The sequence below is a fragment of the Artemia sp. Qi Xiang Cuo genome, chromosome 15, assembly GCF_049724085.1.
Source record: "Artemia sp. Qi Xiang Cuo chromosome 15, ASM4972408v1, whole genome shotgun sequence".
Taxonomy (NCBI): Eukaryota; Metazoa; Arthropoda; class Branchiopoda; order Anostraca; family Artemiidae; genus Artemia; species Artemia sp. Qi Xiang Cuo.
The window spans coordinates 17,829,362-17,847,220 of NC_142808.1; the positions used below are offsets into that span (position 1 = coordinate 17,829,362).

Here is a 17,859-nt window from a genome sequence, read left to right on the forward strand (position 1 = left end):
ACGTTGAGTCTGGATGCGGCTTGAACGTACAACAAGTACAAGTAAAGTAAAGTACAAGTAGAAGTAAGTTTTAACCTAAGGTAAAACATAACATAATTTTATGATTTGGTGCGATTTGGACTTGGGGCTTGATTCTACGCTTTGAGAAAACACTTAACGCTTTGAAAACTAAAAGGTGTTTTTTCGATCCGTAATTGGGGGATGGTGTTAGTTGAAAGTTTTCAGAATTCTCAAACATGTGTTTCTCATTGAATTTTCACAATTATGGTTCGGTGCAAAACAGTTGCAGTTGTTGCCAATCTTTTTACAGCAAATACAAACTAATGAAAAGCTAGATGAATACTGCTTAGACAACGTGAGGTGTTGTAGCAACCCTTTTTTAAGCTTTGCCTGCAAAAATGTTCCAGGGGCAACACTTTTGCTAGGGATTTAAAAATGTTTCATTGACTTTGCAGCCAGTTGTAGCTTAATGTGTATATGTACCCTTAAACGGATCAGAAGGAAATAAAATGTAAATAAATTGGCACAAGTATCTAACCCCTTGCTTTTTGTTCCGTCGCTACCATTCATCTGTAAGTAGGATATCTATGGCATCAGTTTTCACTGGAGGGAGGACCATAGTGTCTCCTCCAACTTTCCCCACCAAGGCCAAAATCTGGCTGGGATACCGAATAAGGTAAAATAATTTTCACAAGCTTTGATTGCCTCATCCTTGAATATGGCTGTCCTTTAACAATCTATTCTTACTTGCACGTCTCTCTCCGTAGCGGCCATGGAATCGAATTTTTTGTATCCTCAAATCCATCGGAAGCCAGTAATGCGTACACCCAGTAGCAAAGATACCTACCCCTCATAGGCAAAAATGACCATGGTATAAGAAAGGAATGTTAAAAACTGTATATCGTCAGTCGGGTATCAAAAGGATGTATCTCCATAATTGTAAATTTTCAGAAGAGCAGAAAAAAACCTCACAATTTTTTATTTCCAAAAAGTTGTGAGTTTTTTTCTTCTTATGCTGAGAATTTATAATTATGGAGATATGTCCTTTTGATAACCAACTGACGATATATTGACTTTGTAGCCAGTTGAACCTAATACTTTTTAATCGTTTGGCACAGTTACGGTTTAAAACTTACAATATCATCTTATAGATCCTAATTAGGGGTATGTATTCAGGCCTGGTTATCGTCGCATAGCCTAAGCACTTTTCAATTTCAGTCTAATTTTGATTTGAAAGTGGTACTTGCCTGCTAGAACAAGGCCTACAAGTCGTAAGCAGGAACATGGCTAAATTGAACGAAAGCTTAGATACATAACTTCAGATAATACACTCTTAAATAGACTATAAACCTCCACTTGAACTTGCACGCAATAACGAAGCTCTCCAAAATGTGATGTCTTTTTCATCAATCTGGCCGGAGGTTCACACTTTTCGTAAAAACCGCAAAGGAGAAAAAAGACTGGACAAAACCAAAGCGTTGTTCTTGTAACTTAAGGAAAAGCAGCGTTAGGTATCAACTTGTAGCTATGTCTGCGTATTGCATTTAAAACCAATAGAAGGTAATTTCATAGAAACCCGACCAAGACCTCCCTAGCCAGCTGAAGCACATGCAACCGTCGGTAGAACAACCCCTCGCACCTACAATTCAGTCCTGTATAATTCAACCACAAACAATCCATGGAGCTTGCCAAAATCTCAACCTATACAACTTTACACACCCTGGCCCACGGCTACGCATCTCAACACTGCCAACTAAATGACAACTTGGGAAATGCTGTATTTTTTTATTTGAAAATACATTTTTTAATCCACTTCACTCCGTTTTTTTATCACAAACTCTCCAAAGTAAATTTTACTTGCAAAGAAACATTGTAAGATTTTAGAAAAATGTGAATTCTGTGTAGAAAATCTTCAGTACATATATATATATTTAATACATACAAATAGAATACATAATACACAGAATGCATTTCTTCATACATACTCTAATACATAATTACAAACATAATGAAAAAGATTTTGCAGAACGAGACGATTAGATATCATTCTAGTCCATATTGTTAGACATATATATATATATATATATATATATATATATATATATATATATATATATATATATATATATATATATATATATATATATATATATATATATATATATATATGGAGGCCAACGCATCTACGCACGCTCCTCCCCCATCTCAATCTATATGCTATATATACATATATTTTTAATTAACTTCATTCTTATGTTCCTGTCCTCCCCCAGGCCATTCAGCGTGTCCCCAGGTGGTGATAGGGGAACGCCCGACAGATATGTAGGGTACCTCCATAGGAGGCACTGACCAAGGGGGACCTTGTTCCTGGGGGTCCATAATAGAAACTGGGGCACCCTCGCCTGGGGTCATAGATACAGGCGGAGGAGGAAGAAGGTTCCTCAAATGTACACTCAAAACGGGACACTGGTTTGCCCACAAGTCTCATGAGTTACAAACCTTCTCTCAGTAATGGGTTAAATTGCATGGTGATGGAGAACACCATCGTGGGAGGATCCTCTATAGGAGGACAACTGTGGCAGGGCGTAAGATCCAGATCTATGGATTACGGCCTCTGCAAAGGGCTGCTTCGACACTTTCGGGGTACCTGCAAGACTGGGGACCTTGCGGTCAACTCTATTCCCACTTGAGGAGTGGCGCCCCTCGAGGAAATTATAGCCTTGTAAACGACACAGTATTCGTACGGGATTCTGACTAATGGACAATTCTTCTGGGCTTGGTATGTTTTGAAGGGCGTCTTCGGGCTGAATAGCCTCTTCCTAGCTAATTTATCTATTATGGGTGGTCTCGCCATTGTAGCATAATATTTGTAGGCATGAATATATAATGGGTCGGAGGTAGTAGGCTTGAGATTGTCTGTGCAAGATTTCGACTCTTGTTGATAGAAGAGCATCGCCAAGTGCTGAAAACCATGTTGTGACCAAGATGGGCCCAGGGTTGCACAAAGCCTCCATTCATGGAGGTCCCAGGGACCTCTTGGGGGGGGGGATATCACATATCCCCAGGACGGGGATATGTGATCCCCGTCCTGCACTGGTATCCGGGATCATTGTTTTTCCTGAGGCGAAAATAATTTCAATGATTTAAATTGGAACTTGGAAGTTTTCCGACGTTAAAAAATGACTATCGTATCGACATTTTGACTGACGAATTCAGACGATTCGAACTGGATTTGTTAGGAGTTTCAGAAACTCATATCCCAGGGGTAGGAAGTATGAAATTAGGTGATATAGAATTTGTTTACTCAGGCAGAAAGGATGGGGTACATAGACAGGGAATAAGGCTCATGACGAATAAGGAAGCTGCTAAGTCTTGTTTAGGCTGGAAAGGTATTATCAATAGAATACTAATTGCTCATTTTATGACTAAAAAGTTCAGGGTATCAGTTATAGTAGTATACGCCTAGGACCGACTGAGGGAGATACTAGCGACTCAGATTAATTTTACTTACTGTTAAAGAATCCAGTTAACAGTGTCTCAGGCCAACATATGGGGCTAGTGTTAGAGGATTAAATTACCTTGGTCAAAAAGACTTGAGATGGAGGGTGCACTCACTATGGTGGAATTAGCTCACGAAATGAAAACTCTAGGAACTATAGACACTTGCAATTTTGTAAATACAAACATCTGGTTGTAGCCAACACAGTATCTGGTCATAAAATGGCTCATAAATTAACATGGTTTTCATGTGAGGGTAAGACAGCAAACCTTATAGATTATTTTATAGTAAACCGAAGACTGGCAGGATCAATACAAGATACTAGGGTATATAGGAGTGCCGTTATTGATGTTAAAAATAAAGATCACTATCTAGCAGTGTCAAGGGTTAGTTTAAAGCCGAAATATCGGAAGGATAACTACCTTCCTGAAGTTATGACGTTGGTAGACTCCAGGATGAGAGCTTGAGAGAAACTTTCCAGGAACAGTTGAATACTAAACTTGAGAGCTTAAAATTTGATAATGTGGAAGATAGTTGGAATAATTTTCGAAAAATAATTTGTGAAATTGCTGAAGGTGTCTTAGGTAGACCCCGGCGCCGCGCCGATGAGGGAAGACCGGCGGCGGCGGGGCAAAAAACAGCACGCTGCGCCGCACCGCCGGTAAGATGTCGGCAGCGCGCCGCCGGCGCGATCAATGTTGCCCGCAAAAATTAATGTTTTCATCAGTCTTTCTCAAATCACATCTTCAATTTACAACAGATCCGAGCCTATTCACGAGTTCAAAAATTCACAAGTTGCTGGCTGGAAACTGGTCTTCTTCGTTATTCATCAAGAGAAGTAGAAATCTGGTAGAAACGAAATGGGTGTGGCGTTTCAGAACCCTTGCATAAAACGAGTAGTTGAAGTATCTATTAGCTATGTATTCTTAACATAAATAATTATCAAAATTAGTATTTTTTTTCATCGAGCATTACTGCATATAAAACTTCAAATACCGTATCACAGAATTCGTCAGTTATCTGGGTAAAAACTTTGAATATAACTTTGAACTTAGAAGCTTAATTTTTTTATTATGCCCTTTGCCTATATCTGTTTTGTCACCTTTAAAACATTTGAAATGAGTTGATGTTTTTTTTTTGGTCTTTTGGATTCCTAAGAAGCCTTCTTGTATTAAAAACTGGTTTTTAATTACAATTTAAAAAAAAATACATTTTAAAGTTTTTTTTTTGCTTCTTTATAGAATATACGTCATGTAGGCTAAGGCTGAACTGCTTTTTTTATCGCTTTTGGCTGCTCTTTTGGATATTATTCATTTTTTCTTTTGGGGATTCATTCCAAATTATAAACTGATAAATACCTAATATCAGTCAAATTATGAACTGCATCTAAAAGGAGTAAATTTATCAAATTGAAAAATACATGATGAACACTTCACATGAGAACACTTCAATTACAATGACACCAAAAACACTTCATAGTTTATTGGCTATGAAGAAAAATAAAGTGCCAGCTATTTTCTTAGGTAAAAAATGAAAAGCTCATCCGTTTTAAGTGTAATTAAATGAAATAATACGCAGACTGAAGTAGCTCCAGGAAGATGTTGAGATTTTCATCCTAGTTCGTCACTTTTAATCTAAGCAAAATGTTAGGACACTTAGTGTCAGTTATTGAGTTTAAGCTTTGATTTCCAAATGCTCACAAGAATTGCCAAATTTAAGAAAGTCGCAACAATAAGTCACTTGTGGTCAAAATACTTAGACTCCTCTTTGATCCCCATCCAGGCTCAAAGCTTCTGCTATGGTCATTTCCATGGAAATCTCCAAAGAGTTTCTTTTTAAAATAGCTTTCAAGCGTAGTTAGGGGTATTTAGACTTTTTTGCTTTTCTTCAAAGCTTTGAAAAAAGTGTTGTAATATTCAAAATGTTACATTTGTGCATATTTTTGGTAATCATTTGTGGGGTGATCGAATTTTCTAAACCACTGAAGATACGTAATAACGTTACAGTATCTAGTACCCTGAGGTCATAAGACTGTCATAGCCTCCTCCTTGAACCTCCCAAATTGAAAGCTTTTATTATGACCTGGCCTCTTAATGTAACTTGGGCACTGGACCAAGGGCGCCATTGTTACTCGAGCCCAACGTTAGGTGGGGATGTCGATATCGCTTTCGTCACACCGATTCGTTTTAGTGTGAATCTGCTTGGTACATATGAATTAATGTTTTCAAAGTAAACCCGTTTCATCAACAGGAAAAAAAACTGGATTGGACACATGTGTCCCTGTCCCTTTGGATGATAAAACCATTCAAGTGCTGTATCATGCATAACTCACGAAAATCTTGTTAATTTTGTCAACTTTTCAACTTTTTGGCACCCCTGATTTCAATAAAAACAAATCAAGGTCCTATCACTGAAATATAATAACTCCATATGCCCCCCCTTCTGGATACCATCGTTATAGGATACCGTATCTGCTTTAAATCAAAAAAATAATTAACTTAGTGGTACCCCTAATTTAAAAAAAAATCGAAATATTATCATTTAAATATAATAACTCACTACCCCCCCCCCCCTCTGGATACCACCTTGATAGGATGCCGTATCTGCTTTAAATTAAAAAAAAATTAACTTTTTTGGATCCCGGATTTCAAAAAATAAAATTTCGCGATTTTTTAATTTTATTATTATAGCTCCCTACACACACCCCCCACCCCTCTGGATACCACCTTGATAGGATAGCGTCTCAGCTTTCATTAGAAAAATAATTTACTGAATAATTAACAAGGTCACCATATGGTTCAAACAAACACGCGAAATAACGTTAAACAGCTTAGTGTTCCTTTAAGGAAAAATTGAGTGTATGACTAAAGGGGTACAAAGACAACAACAAAAATGTCGAAATTATTCAGATATACCTCAAATAATTGGAAAACAGAGTGACAAATTCGCCATGGCATTCCATAAGATCCAAAGAATCGAATTAAAAGGGAGCACACACAAAAGCCAAGTTAGGCCAGTAGCCTATGAGAAATCGCAAAATACCCAAGACAATGAACAAGTCCTAATGGGGGGCCCTGGGTCTATCAAAATATTTCAATGGTTTCCCAGGGAATTTGATATCATTTTCTTCTGTCTCCACTTTAAATGAAAAAAATAATTATCTTTTTGGCATCCCTGCTTTCAATAAAAAAAGATGTATTATCATTTAAAAATGATAGCCCCCTATCCCCCCCCCCTATAGGCAATAATTTACAATTTATTTATGAATCATATTTTTGGGGTAACTTCCGGTTCAATCTTTAATTCCCCAACCTTGTGCATAGCTTAGTCTACAGCTAAATTTTGTCTCAACCGAAGGCTGTTTTTATTTTGTTTTTTTTTGGGGGGGGGGAGTAAAAATGTTCCAGAAAGAAGATTGTATTTTCTATCAGGTATTCAATAATTGAGTATTAAAAATTAAGAAAATCATACCTAAAAACAGCAAAAACATAATCTGCAAACTTACAATTCAGCTTTAGAAACAATCTGTAGGCTGTCAATTTCAAAATCCAACAAAAGGCTGAAGCTGTATAGTAGTGAATGCGTTCTATAATTCTATTCAACTTGAAAATAAAATTCTTGACTACGAGTGATGTAAGAAATAGCGATTGGGAAACTGCATTCGAAATGATTTAAAATCATTTCATAAAGACGATACTTTTTTTTTGTCAACATATGAAGAACTGTGTATATTGCAATATTTGCAATAACATATTGCATCTGTCTGGCTTTTATGCAAAGTAACAAAAGAGCGGAAAACTAATGAACAAGAGAGCAGTGAAGAATTACGGTATACAAAGTAATATGTGGCAGGGAAAGTCACTGGTGATAAATCCCTAGTTGTGGCACAGTGAGTGCGTGATATTCGGGATTCGTGGACCCAAATTTTTTTTGGGGGTGATGCATAGATTTTTGGGGAAATACATGAAAATTCGGGGATAGTGCAAGCTCTGCTTGATTTCTAATCAGGAAAATCGAAATACTAAACCACACGAGAAGGAAAAGCTCCGACTTTGCGGTTGACGCAATAAAGAATTGCCGTAAAAATAATTTAAAGTCGACCGAACGCCGCCGCCTCTGCCGGGGGTGGCGTGCCTGCGGCGCGCCCGCGGCGTTACGACGCTTCGGCGGCGGTCGCCCCGGCCTCTCGTCGCTCCGCCGGCGCGGGGCCGGGGTCTAGTCTTAGGGAAGATAAAAAAAACAAGTTTTTTTAACTGAAAGTAAGGAACGACGTTAAAACTTAAAACGAACAGAAATTATTCCGTATATGAAGGGGACTGTCCCCTCCTCAACGCCTCGCTCTTTACGCTAAAGTTTTTTTATTTTTAAAAAAAATAGAGTTGTGAGAAAGTCAAAATTTAGCGTAAAGAGCCAGGCGTTGAGGAGGGGACAGCCCCTTTCATATACGGAATAATTTCTGTTCGTTTTAAGTTTTAAAGTCGTTCCATACGTTAATTTAAAAAAACTTGTTTTTTTTATTTAATTTTTGAACGTTTTTTTATTAATTAATGTTTTTTTATTTTATAAACGTACATTAATAATTAAAAAAAAATTTTCATATTATATTTGGTTAATTGGCTTTATCGAAACTTGTTTAATTTTATTTACGAACGTTTTTATTAGTAATAAATATACGTAACTTAGAATTAACTTACGTAATGACCTTCTATATTCATAAATTTTTAACACGTATATTAGGGGGTTCGCCCCCTAGTCAATACCCTGCTCTTCAAACTATAGTTAGAATTTTTTTTTTCCAGTTATTTAAAAACGACCTCTTAATCACAATCAGTTGATCAGTTGAAAAACTTGTCTTTTTTTATTTAATTAATTATATTTTTCTTTAATAATGATGGGAAATCCGGCGCCCCCGTCATAGCAATGTCCCTTCCCCCATGAACACTTCCTTCATGGAAAGATCCTTCCATATAGCCCCCGACCCTCTCCGTCCCCCAACGACCCGAAAAACTCTCCTCTGAAAAAGTCTGTATACTTCCCAATAACAAATACTATATGTTAACTTTGAGTAAAGTTCATAACTTTCAGCACTCCCCCTGGGGACTTTGGGGGATCAAGTCATCCTAAAAGACATATTTATCATATTTTTTACCATGCTGTACACAAGGACTATCTCAATATTTTGATCATGTCACTTTGAGAAAAAAAATGAGCAAACGAGGGGGCAGAGTTGCCCTCCATTTTTTGGTCACTTAACGAGAACATTAAAGCTTTTAATTTCTGTTCGAATGAGCCGTCTCATGATATTCTATGACCACTGGATCAATACGATCACCCCTGGGGAAAAAAAAGAAAAAAAAAAAAAAAAAACAAACAAACATGCATCCGTGATCTTTCTTCTGACAAAAAATGCGAAGTTCCACATTTTTGTAGATAGGTGCTTGAAACCTCCACGGTATGATTCTCTGATACGATGAATATGATGGTGTGATTTGCGTTAAGGTTCTATAATTTTTAGGGGGTCTTTTCTCCTTTTTTCGAAAATCAGCCAAATTTCCTCAGGCACGTAACTTTTGATGTGTAGGACTAAACTTAATGAAAATTATATATTTCAAATCAGAATTAAAATCTGATTCTTTTGATGTATCTATTGGTATCAAAATCCCGTTTTTTAGAGTTTCGGTTACCATTGAGCCGGGTCGCTCCTTACTTACAGTTCGTTACCACGAACTGTTTGAAAACTAAAACTGCAGCTAAGAATATTAGTGAAAAAGCTTTATGTTCAATAGAAAGGAAAAAGGACTTGTACAGGAATTATCTGAGTGATAGATCATACGAAAACAAAAGGAATGTAAAGAAAGTGGAGAAAGCATTAAAATATGAACTAAGGAGGTGTGAAGTGGAGGTCATGGATAAAATTGCCGAGGATCTGGAAGATGCAGCTAGACGGCATTGTAGTAAAATATTGTACTGGCATGTTAACAAATTGAGAGGGAGTGTTCAATCCGGACTTGGCCCAGTTAAAACAGAAATGGGGCCACAATTAACGATAAGGAAAGAACTTAAGAGAAATGGGCCGAACATTTTGAGAATTTGCTTACCCGAGAGAGTTGCAGGGAAAGATATTGAGTAAAATGAAAAAGTCTGTGATACCTTGGATGTGAAGTAATTTTTATTTTGTGATGTGAAATAAGTGACAGTACTGAAAGGATTAAAAAGTAATAAGGCTCCAGGTGCTGATAGGGTGGTAAATGAGTTTCTTAAAAATGATGTCTCTGAGGTTAAATATAAGCTACTTAAGATTATGAATATGGTTTTTGAAAAATTGGAAGTACATAACGATTTTATGAAAATCTTAAATAGGCCACTTTATAAGAAAGGTGATAAAAGTGAGTGTGGTAATTATCGAGGCATTAGTCTGGTCTCTGCAGGTAGTAAATTACTTAGTAATATGATACTTTTTTGACTGAGAGATGCCGTAGACAAAGTTTTAAGAGAAGAACAGTGCGGTTGTAGAAAAGGTAGAGGATTTGTCAACGGAATTTTCACTCTTAGGCTAATAATTGAGAAGTGCCTGAGTTTTCAAAGACCTTTGGTCCTCAGTTTTATAGATTATGAGCAAGCGTTTGATTCTGTTGATAGAAGAGCTTTGGTAGAGGTTTTATCCTTGTAGGGTATACCAGACAAATACATTAAAGTGATTAGTGCTATCTAAGAGAATAACCCTGCTGCGGTTGAGGGAGGAAGTGAGGATAGCAGCTGGTTTTCTATTATATCAGAAGTTAAGTAAGGTTGTGTTCGATCCCCCTTTAAATAAAGAATCATTTTGATGGATTTCGTCTTAAGGAGCACAGGAAAGGCAATGGGAGACCACGGAGTCAAATGGGGAGGAAAAAGTCTCCTTGACTTAGATTATGCTGATGATTTAAACATCCTTGATGAAAGTGTGAGCAAAATGAATGAATTTTTAGAGGTTTTGCAAGTTCAGGGTGCAAGAATAGGTTTGAAAATTAATGTTAAGGAGACGAATTCACTAAGGCTAGGAATAAGTGAAGATGAAAAGGTGACGTTGGATAATGAAAAGATTGATCAGGTGGGCACCTCCACTTACCTTGGTAGTATTATTAGTAAAGATGGTTGGAGCTGTGAAGATGTTAAAAGTAGATTAGCCAAGGCCAGGGTGTTTTTTCACAGTTAAAAAAAGTTTGGAAGAATACGAATATAAGTCTGCAAACCAAGATTAGGATATTAGAAGCTACAGTGATGACAGTGGTCAAATATGGCTCTGAAGCATGTGTGCTCCGAAAAGCAGATGAAGATTTGCTAGATGTTTTCGAGAGAAATTTCTTAAGGATTGTTCTGCGTTCCCGGCTGACTGGCCGTATTTCAAACAATAGGCTATACGAAAAATGTGGTTAAATACTGCTCTCTAGGTCTATAATGAAAGAAAGGTTGAGGTGGCTAGTGCACGTTGTGCGGATGAAGGATGACAGATTGGCGAAGATTGTTCTTTCGGCCAACAGTTTAGGGCTAAGTGGAAAGCAGGTCGTCCTCGCCTGGGGTGGGAGGACGTCATAAAGAAAGATTTAAAAGAAATGGGAACTTCGTGGGTGGGTGTAAAAAAGGAGGCTTTGAATAGATTGGGATGGAGGAGGAGCGTGCGTAGCTGTGCTGGCCTCAGGCGGCTTGATGCTGCGGTGAGTTGTTAGTAGTAGTAGTAGTAGTATATGTATATATTGGTGTTATACGACAGGTTTTGTTGCCGGGTGTGTTTTAAATGTCTGTTTTTTTTTTCAGTTTCACAAACTTGTAGTGAAGATGGTATGGAATTCACCCTGCGGACACAGGAGGGATTTTCTGGACGCATATACACCCATGGCTACTATGATCGATGCTTCTTCAGAGGCAATGGAGGAACTACGAGTTCTCTCAGAATATCGGGGCCAAGAGGCTACCCTGATTGTGGGACACAGAAGGTATGGCCACTTTCAAAATATTTAAACCTTTACGAACGTATATTTTTTCAGAGATATTCAAGAGCGTTCATGCGCAAAAGATATGCTTTATATTTCTCAAATGAATATTCAAATTAGACAAAAAAAAAGAAAATCCAAATTAGTAATTGCTACTTCAGAGTTAACACGCTTAGAAATAAAGACATTTTAAGCTTTAAATCATTGGTTAAAATGGTGTATAAATTACATCAAAGACGAAGTACGATACGAATTTGGTACGCTCGATACGATACGAAAGGAAATACGAACAAAATGCTGCACAAAGGAAATACGATCTTTTTCTGTTGCCAAATTGAAAATTTCTTTATCAAAGTTCTAGTGGTATTCTTTCTAGTTGCAAATTGTCTTGGTACGAACGAAGAATTACGAAGCAATTATCTGGTGTCTGACTTATTGGGTTAACACTAGGCGAATAGCAAACGTTAATCGTGTGTACTCCACTGTAAACATTGCTTGTTTACAAACCCCTTTCTGCGTGTTTTTTACAAACCCCTAACTGCGTGTCATATTTTGTATATATTCTATAAAAATATCTTATATTTTTTCCATTTTTGAAAATATTGAATTTTTTCTTTTAAAATGACGTCACTTATCTGACAATTAATCCAGAGCGTTTCAAACAGTAATTCTCCTAATCTTTGGCGTCATTACGTCATTAACGTCTCTTGGAAAGCTATAGATACATAATCGGGCTTGTTGGATAAATGTTCTTGGAATGCTGGATTGCACTAATAGTGTCTATGCAACTAACTCTAGCCAATTAATTTCATGGATGAAGGAGTTGATGCTCGGTTTCCAATAGATGTCGCTACTGCTTTGGCAGTTCAAATGATGTTAGGGTATATTTTTTGTAAGACTTAGCCTTTGAACTTAACCCCTCAGCCTAAGCCAGTTCTGTCAATTGATTCAATTTTACCGGTTTTTTCAAAGGATTTACTGTAAGAAGAGAAACAATTTGACGTTGAAAATTGGACTATAAAATATACATAAATATTTTCAAATGCAGTGATTTTGTATAAGAATTTAAGTATGTTTATCGGATAGTTCAGGCCCTACAAAACAAGACAGGGCTATTATTTGACATCCAAGCAAGAGTGCATCCATGATTTTTGTTATGTTTTTTGGAGTTGGACAAACATTTCGGAGGGAGGGGTGTTCGAATTGGTACCCGCCCCCACCCTCCTCGATATGGCCTAGTGTGCAAGGTGAGTGCACATGTAATGACGTGATGGACGTGGAAGATACAGAAAACTCATCTGAAATCATCAACTAGCCACCTCAAAGTGTGAATAGAATGACAGTTAGTACGAAGACAACGTGTTGACTCCCTGTAATCTTGCTGATCGAAACAGCACAGTGAAATGAGCGACAGCACTAGTCTCAATTTTATATTAAAGATTACAGCTACTCTACAAGTTTATGTATGAATGGTTCCAGGCAATGGGCTGATTGTATATTAATATTGGGAGAAAAATTTGGGGGAAATACAAAATACATGGTAAGAGGTAAAATATTCTTGCCATTCTATGGCAAAATAACAGCTGGCATAATAGCTTTAATAACACCGAGTTTGAGTATTTGTACTGTTTTTCGGAAAACGGACAATGGTACAATAAGTGCGTCTTTAACGTTTTTAACGTATTTTGGTGAATTTGGGTGAAGTTTTTCTGTTGAAAAGGTAAACGTGAGGTAAAATTCTAAGTTGGGATTTCAGACCTTAATGGGGAATTCTCACTTGATCTGCTATTCCTCGTGTGGGGGTAGGTTACGAATAATTGTTTCAACTACAAAACCATTACAAAGACAGCACTTTACTAGCTATATTGTTAAGGTACGGGACCAAAAATTTACGAAGGGAGGGGGAGGGGCGATGAATTACCAAAACGAGTGAATTGCAGGAAAATCAAAAAAGGGGTGAGATGTCTGTGGTAAACTTGCACAAAGAGTTGTAAATTTTATAATGAAGATTTAATCCACATCCTATTCAGGTTCAAGCAATTTTTTCCTATTTTTGCTGTGATATTTTTACTGGAGTTTTTACCGGGGGACGTAGATTTTACATTGAAGATTTAGTATACATCCTATTCGGGTTCAAGCACTTTTTTCGTACTTTTACCGATAGATTTTTCTTGGAGTTTTTACCGGGAGCTGTAAATTTTATGAAGATTTATTCCACGTCCTATTTGGGCTCAAGAAATTTTTCCTATTCTTACCGAGAGATTTTTACTGGAGTTTTTACCGGGAATTGTAAATTTACAATGAAAATTTATTCCACGTCCTTTTTAGGTTCAAGCACTTTTTTCGTATTTTTACCGATAGATTTTTACTGGAGTTTTTACCGGGAGCTGTAAATTTTATGAAGATTTATTCCACGTCCTATTTGGGCTCAAGCAATTTTTCCTATTCTTACCAGAGATTTTTACTGGAGTTTTTACCGGGAATCTTAAATTTACAATGAAAATTTTATCCACGTCCTGTTCGGCTTCAAGCACTTTTTTTCGTATTTTGTACTGAGAGATTTTTGCTATAGTTTTACTGGGAGCTATAAATTTATAGTGAAAATTTATTCCACTTCCCATTCGGGTTCAAACAAAGTTTTTCTATTTTTACTGCAATATTTTTGCTGGAGTTTTTACCGGGAGATGCAGATTTTATAATAAAGATTTATTCCACGTCCTATTCAGGTTCAAACAATTTTTTTTCCTATTTTCACGAACCTTTTCGAAAATGGCTCTAATGAACTGCATCGGTCGGCCACATCTCCAAAGTCTATTGCCACATTCGGCATTTTTTTTTTTTTTTTTTAATATCAAAATCATGTAATGGCATTGATTCTCTGTAGAAAAGGTGGCCAATGCTTCTTACTACGCTCAGGTCGTGTTAACCGCCTGAATTTCGTAAATAAGAATTCGATCCATTGCTTTAGTGCTTTCTAACACAATAGTGTAATAATTATGGGCACTTGTACGATATATCCCCTTCAGCCACAAGTTGTTCATGCATTAACAGCACTGTAAACCGGTTTCTTTCACTAGTTTCTTTCACCTTAGCGTGAGAAAAGACAAAGAGAAGTGACAGAATAGATGGGAAATATATAATTTGGGCTATATATTTGCAAATTAGCGGGGGGGGTGGGGATTAAAGTATTTGGACAGTGTGAAGTCATTTTGCATGTAGACCAGCTGTACTTTACCCCCCCCCCGCCCTAATGTGCAAATATATAGTACAAATTGGTTTCTAAAGCATTATATTTTTATCATACTTAGGTATATTTTATTAGGATTAACCTAACTTCACTTCTTTAGCTGCATGGGGTATATCATACAAGTACCTAATTATGATTTTAAAAATATAATCCTAATTTGTTATAATTATGTAAAATTTGTTTGGGACAATTACGTCTTTTAAGCTCCGATTGCTTTTCTGATAAGGTTTTGGCGAAAGAGTGTAGTAAACTAATAAGAGAGGTAAATCATGTCTCTCTCCAAGAAATGAACAACCAACACCATCTAGTGTAACCCATCAAAATCATGAAGCAATTTACAAAACCATAAATAAATGTGTTAGTTACGGTTATTTTATTTATTTCTTGTTTTCACTTTCTTTGGATTGAACCAACAATAAAATACCCACTTTGCCAAAAGGATACGATTGATTTTTATATATATATATATATATATATATATATATATATATATATATATATATATATATATATATATATATATATATATATATATATATATATATATATATATATATATATATATATATATATCAAGGGTGTATCCAGGTGGGGGGGGGGGGGTTATGGGGTTTGAACCCCTAGTCAATATGGAGATTACATTGCTGTTAAACAGACGCACTTACAACTTAAGTCGACCCAGCTCTAAATCGGTATCTGGAAAAATTTGGGGAAGGTAAATAGGAGAGGTTTGCAAAGCACGAGACTGCTGACCCCCAACCCCTCATTGAACTTCCCGGCTGAAGGGCCATGAAATGGAGATTAGCACCGCTGGTAGGGATTGTAAAGTCCAATTCCGTATTCTTTACTTTTTTTTCTACTCATTTCCTATTTTTTCATGTATTTTTTGTAGAAACTTGTTTCCTTCTTTTCTGAAAAATACTTAATGTTTGATGAGAAGCAATTATTTCTGACTTTTTTTTTTTTTTCTCTTTTAGTACTCAGACATATTAACCAACATAGTCGTTGTGCAGTTTAGTGAACTTGTGCAGACATCTAAGGACAAAAGATATAATTTAACTTGTATGCTTGCTGGGCCTGGTGAAGCTGTCGTGACCTCTGGATATATTGGGTCAAGGTAGGTCTTTTCTGTTGCTGAAAATTCGACTCGTTTATTTCTTATAATAAATATTCTGCAGAGTATCATTCTAGCTGGTGATTCATAGAAGAAAAAGATGATAATACACACAGAACTGACTGTATAGGTAACGGAAAAAATTTGTTGTTTCTTTTCGTAAGAGATAATAACATAATTATAAATAAAACGGATACTAGGGGGTTGCACGAAAAGTGGAACGTTGATTCATACATGTTTCGCGGTGTATTGAATTAATTATTCTGCAGCTTTTGCAACTTATTCTGCGTGATTTGACGGTTGTTTTCATAAATCTCAACGAATATTGGACACTGACAAGAAGAGTGACAAGATCTCCTTTATAATAGAAGATATAGTCAGGGATAGACAAGACTAGGTAATAAATAAAAAAATATCATAAAAAATAAACAAATATAAATCTCATACCCACCCATTGGTATTTTATGCCCCTTCTAAACAAAATTTATTTTTGAAATCTAGGTATTTGATGAAAATATTTTTAGTGTAAAAAATAAGAAAAATCATACCCAAGAACTTGAGATTTCACTTTCATTTAAACAATTTAGATGATCTAAAATTCCCTGAAAGAATCTGATGTTCAAAATAAAGCACAGAAGTTCGGTTTGACTACTAAATTTTCATTGAAGACTGCGTAAATGGACTTTTCAAATATTAAATCAAATCACCAAAATGTCAACGAAAAAATACCGAACACCCGAAAAAAAATATCAAAGTCAAAACTTGGTTCGAAATAGTTCGCTTTATCCATGAAAAATTTTTTCACTTTATTCACATTTTTTTTTTCTCTAAGTTTTCATTTGTAAACGGATAGAGAATAATATCCGCGATTATAGTAAATTATTCTGAATTAGAATTGTGATTGTGAGATTTCTTTTTCTTCCTCGCAATTTTCGTCGATTCCAAAGCGTTTTACTTTATAAGTTATATGATGTGTAAATGATTGATATTGGGTATTGTTCATTTCTGATGCCAAATTGTAGCCAAATTGAGCCAAATTGTAGTCAAATCTGTTGCTAAAGGGGTGCTACCATTTCATCTAACAGTCAAAAGCACTCTTAGTTACGCCACTGGTTTGATATATGGAAAACCGGTTAGAATCGCTGCTCTTATATAGATTCTCTATCTAGCTAATAACTCTGGAGACGAAGCCAATAAATCTGAAACTACTGCCAGTGACTGTGAAGAAACTGCAAATGACATTGAAGGTGAAGAGAATGAACTATTAAATGTGAGAAAACGACAAATCAGCAGAAATAAACCACCAAAGCCAGTGAAAATACAGAAATTCAGTGCAAAATGGATAGAAGATAAAGACTTGCAGGTCTGGCTGCAAAGATATCCAAGGGATAGGACAAAATCTTGGTGTAGGTTTTGCGAAAAGATCATTACTGGTGGCCTATCCCATTTACGTAGACATACACTGAGGGAAAGTCACATATCCAAAGTTGTTAGTATGAAGAACCAAGTGCGTATTGCTGATGACCAAACCAATGAGTTTACTTTATCGGGAGCAGCAAAGGAAAGAGAACTAATTAGCCAACAGGTGACAGCTTTAGAGTTGGCAATGTCAGCCTGGGTAGCATCAAAATCCAAGGAGATGAGTATTATGGAAAGCTTGCCCGAATTGCTGAAAAAATTTATCCCTGATTCATCAGTAGTAAAGCTTCTTGCATATGGAAGAACTAAAACCACTGGACTAATCAAAAACGTAATTGCCCCTTACGCCATCAGCCAGCTGAGCTCAAGATTGGAAAAATTGCTCTTTTCGCTGATGGTTGATGAAAGCACTGATAAGTTTTGGACAAAATACTTAGTCATCATCGTTCGCTGCTATGACAACACTACATGCGGAATCAAGGAAGACTTTTTGGCCATTCCAGAAGTTGGGGATACAACAGCAATGGGCCTTAAAAACTTGATCTATAAGACTTTAAGTGAGAAGAAGATGACAATGAAAAACTACATAGGATTTGCATCTGATAATGCA

The 17,859-nt window shown here is 36.4% G+C and overlaps 1 protein-coding gene across 5 annotated transcripts in view; it reads left to right on the forward strand.

Annotated features, from left to right (window-relative positions):
* nompA (no mechanoreceptor potential A) overlaps positions 1–17,859 on the forward strand; it is a 227,769-nt gene that overhangs the window by 184,437 nt on the left and 25,473 nt on the right. For all 5 annotated transcript variants that reach the window (XM_089100865.1, XM_089100866.1, XM_089100868.1 and 2 more), the window contains 2 exons: positions 11,294–11,472; positions 15,694–15,833. In XM_089100865.1, coding sequence (XP_088956991.1) covers positions 11,294–11,472; positions 15,694–15,833 — 319 coding nt within the window. The remainder of the gene's footprint in view (positions 1–11,293; positions 11,473–15,693; positions 15,834–17,859) is intronic.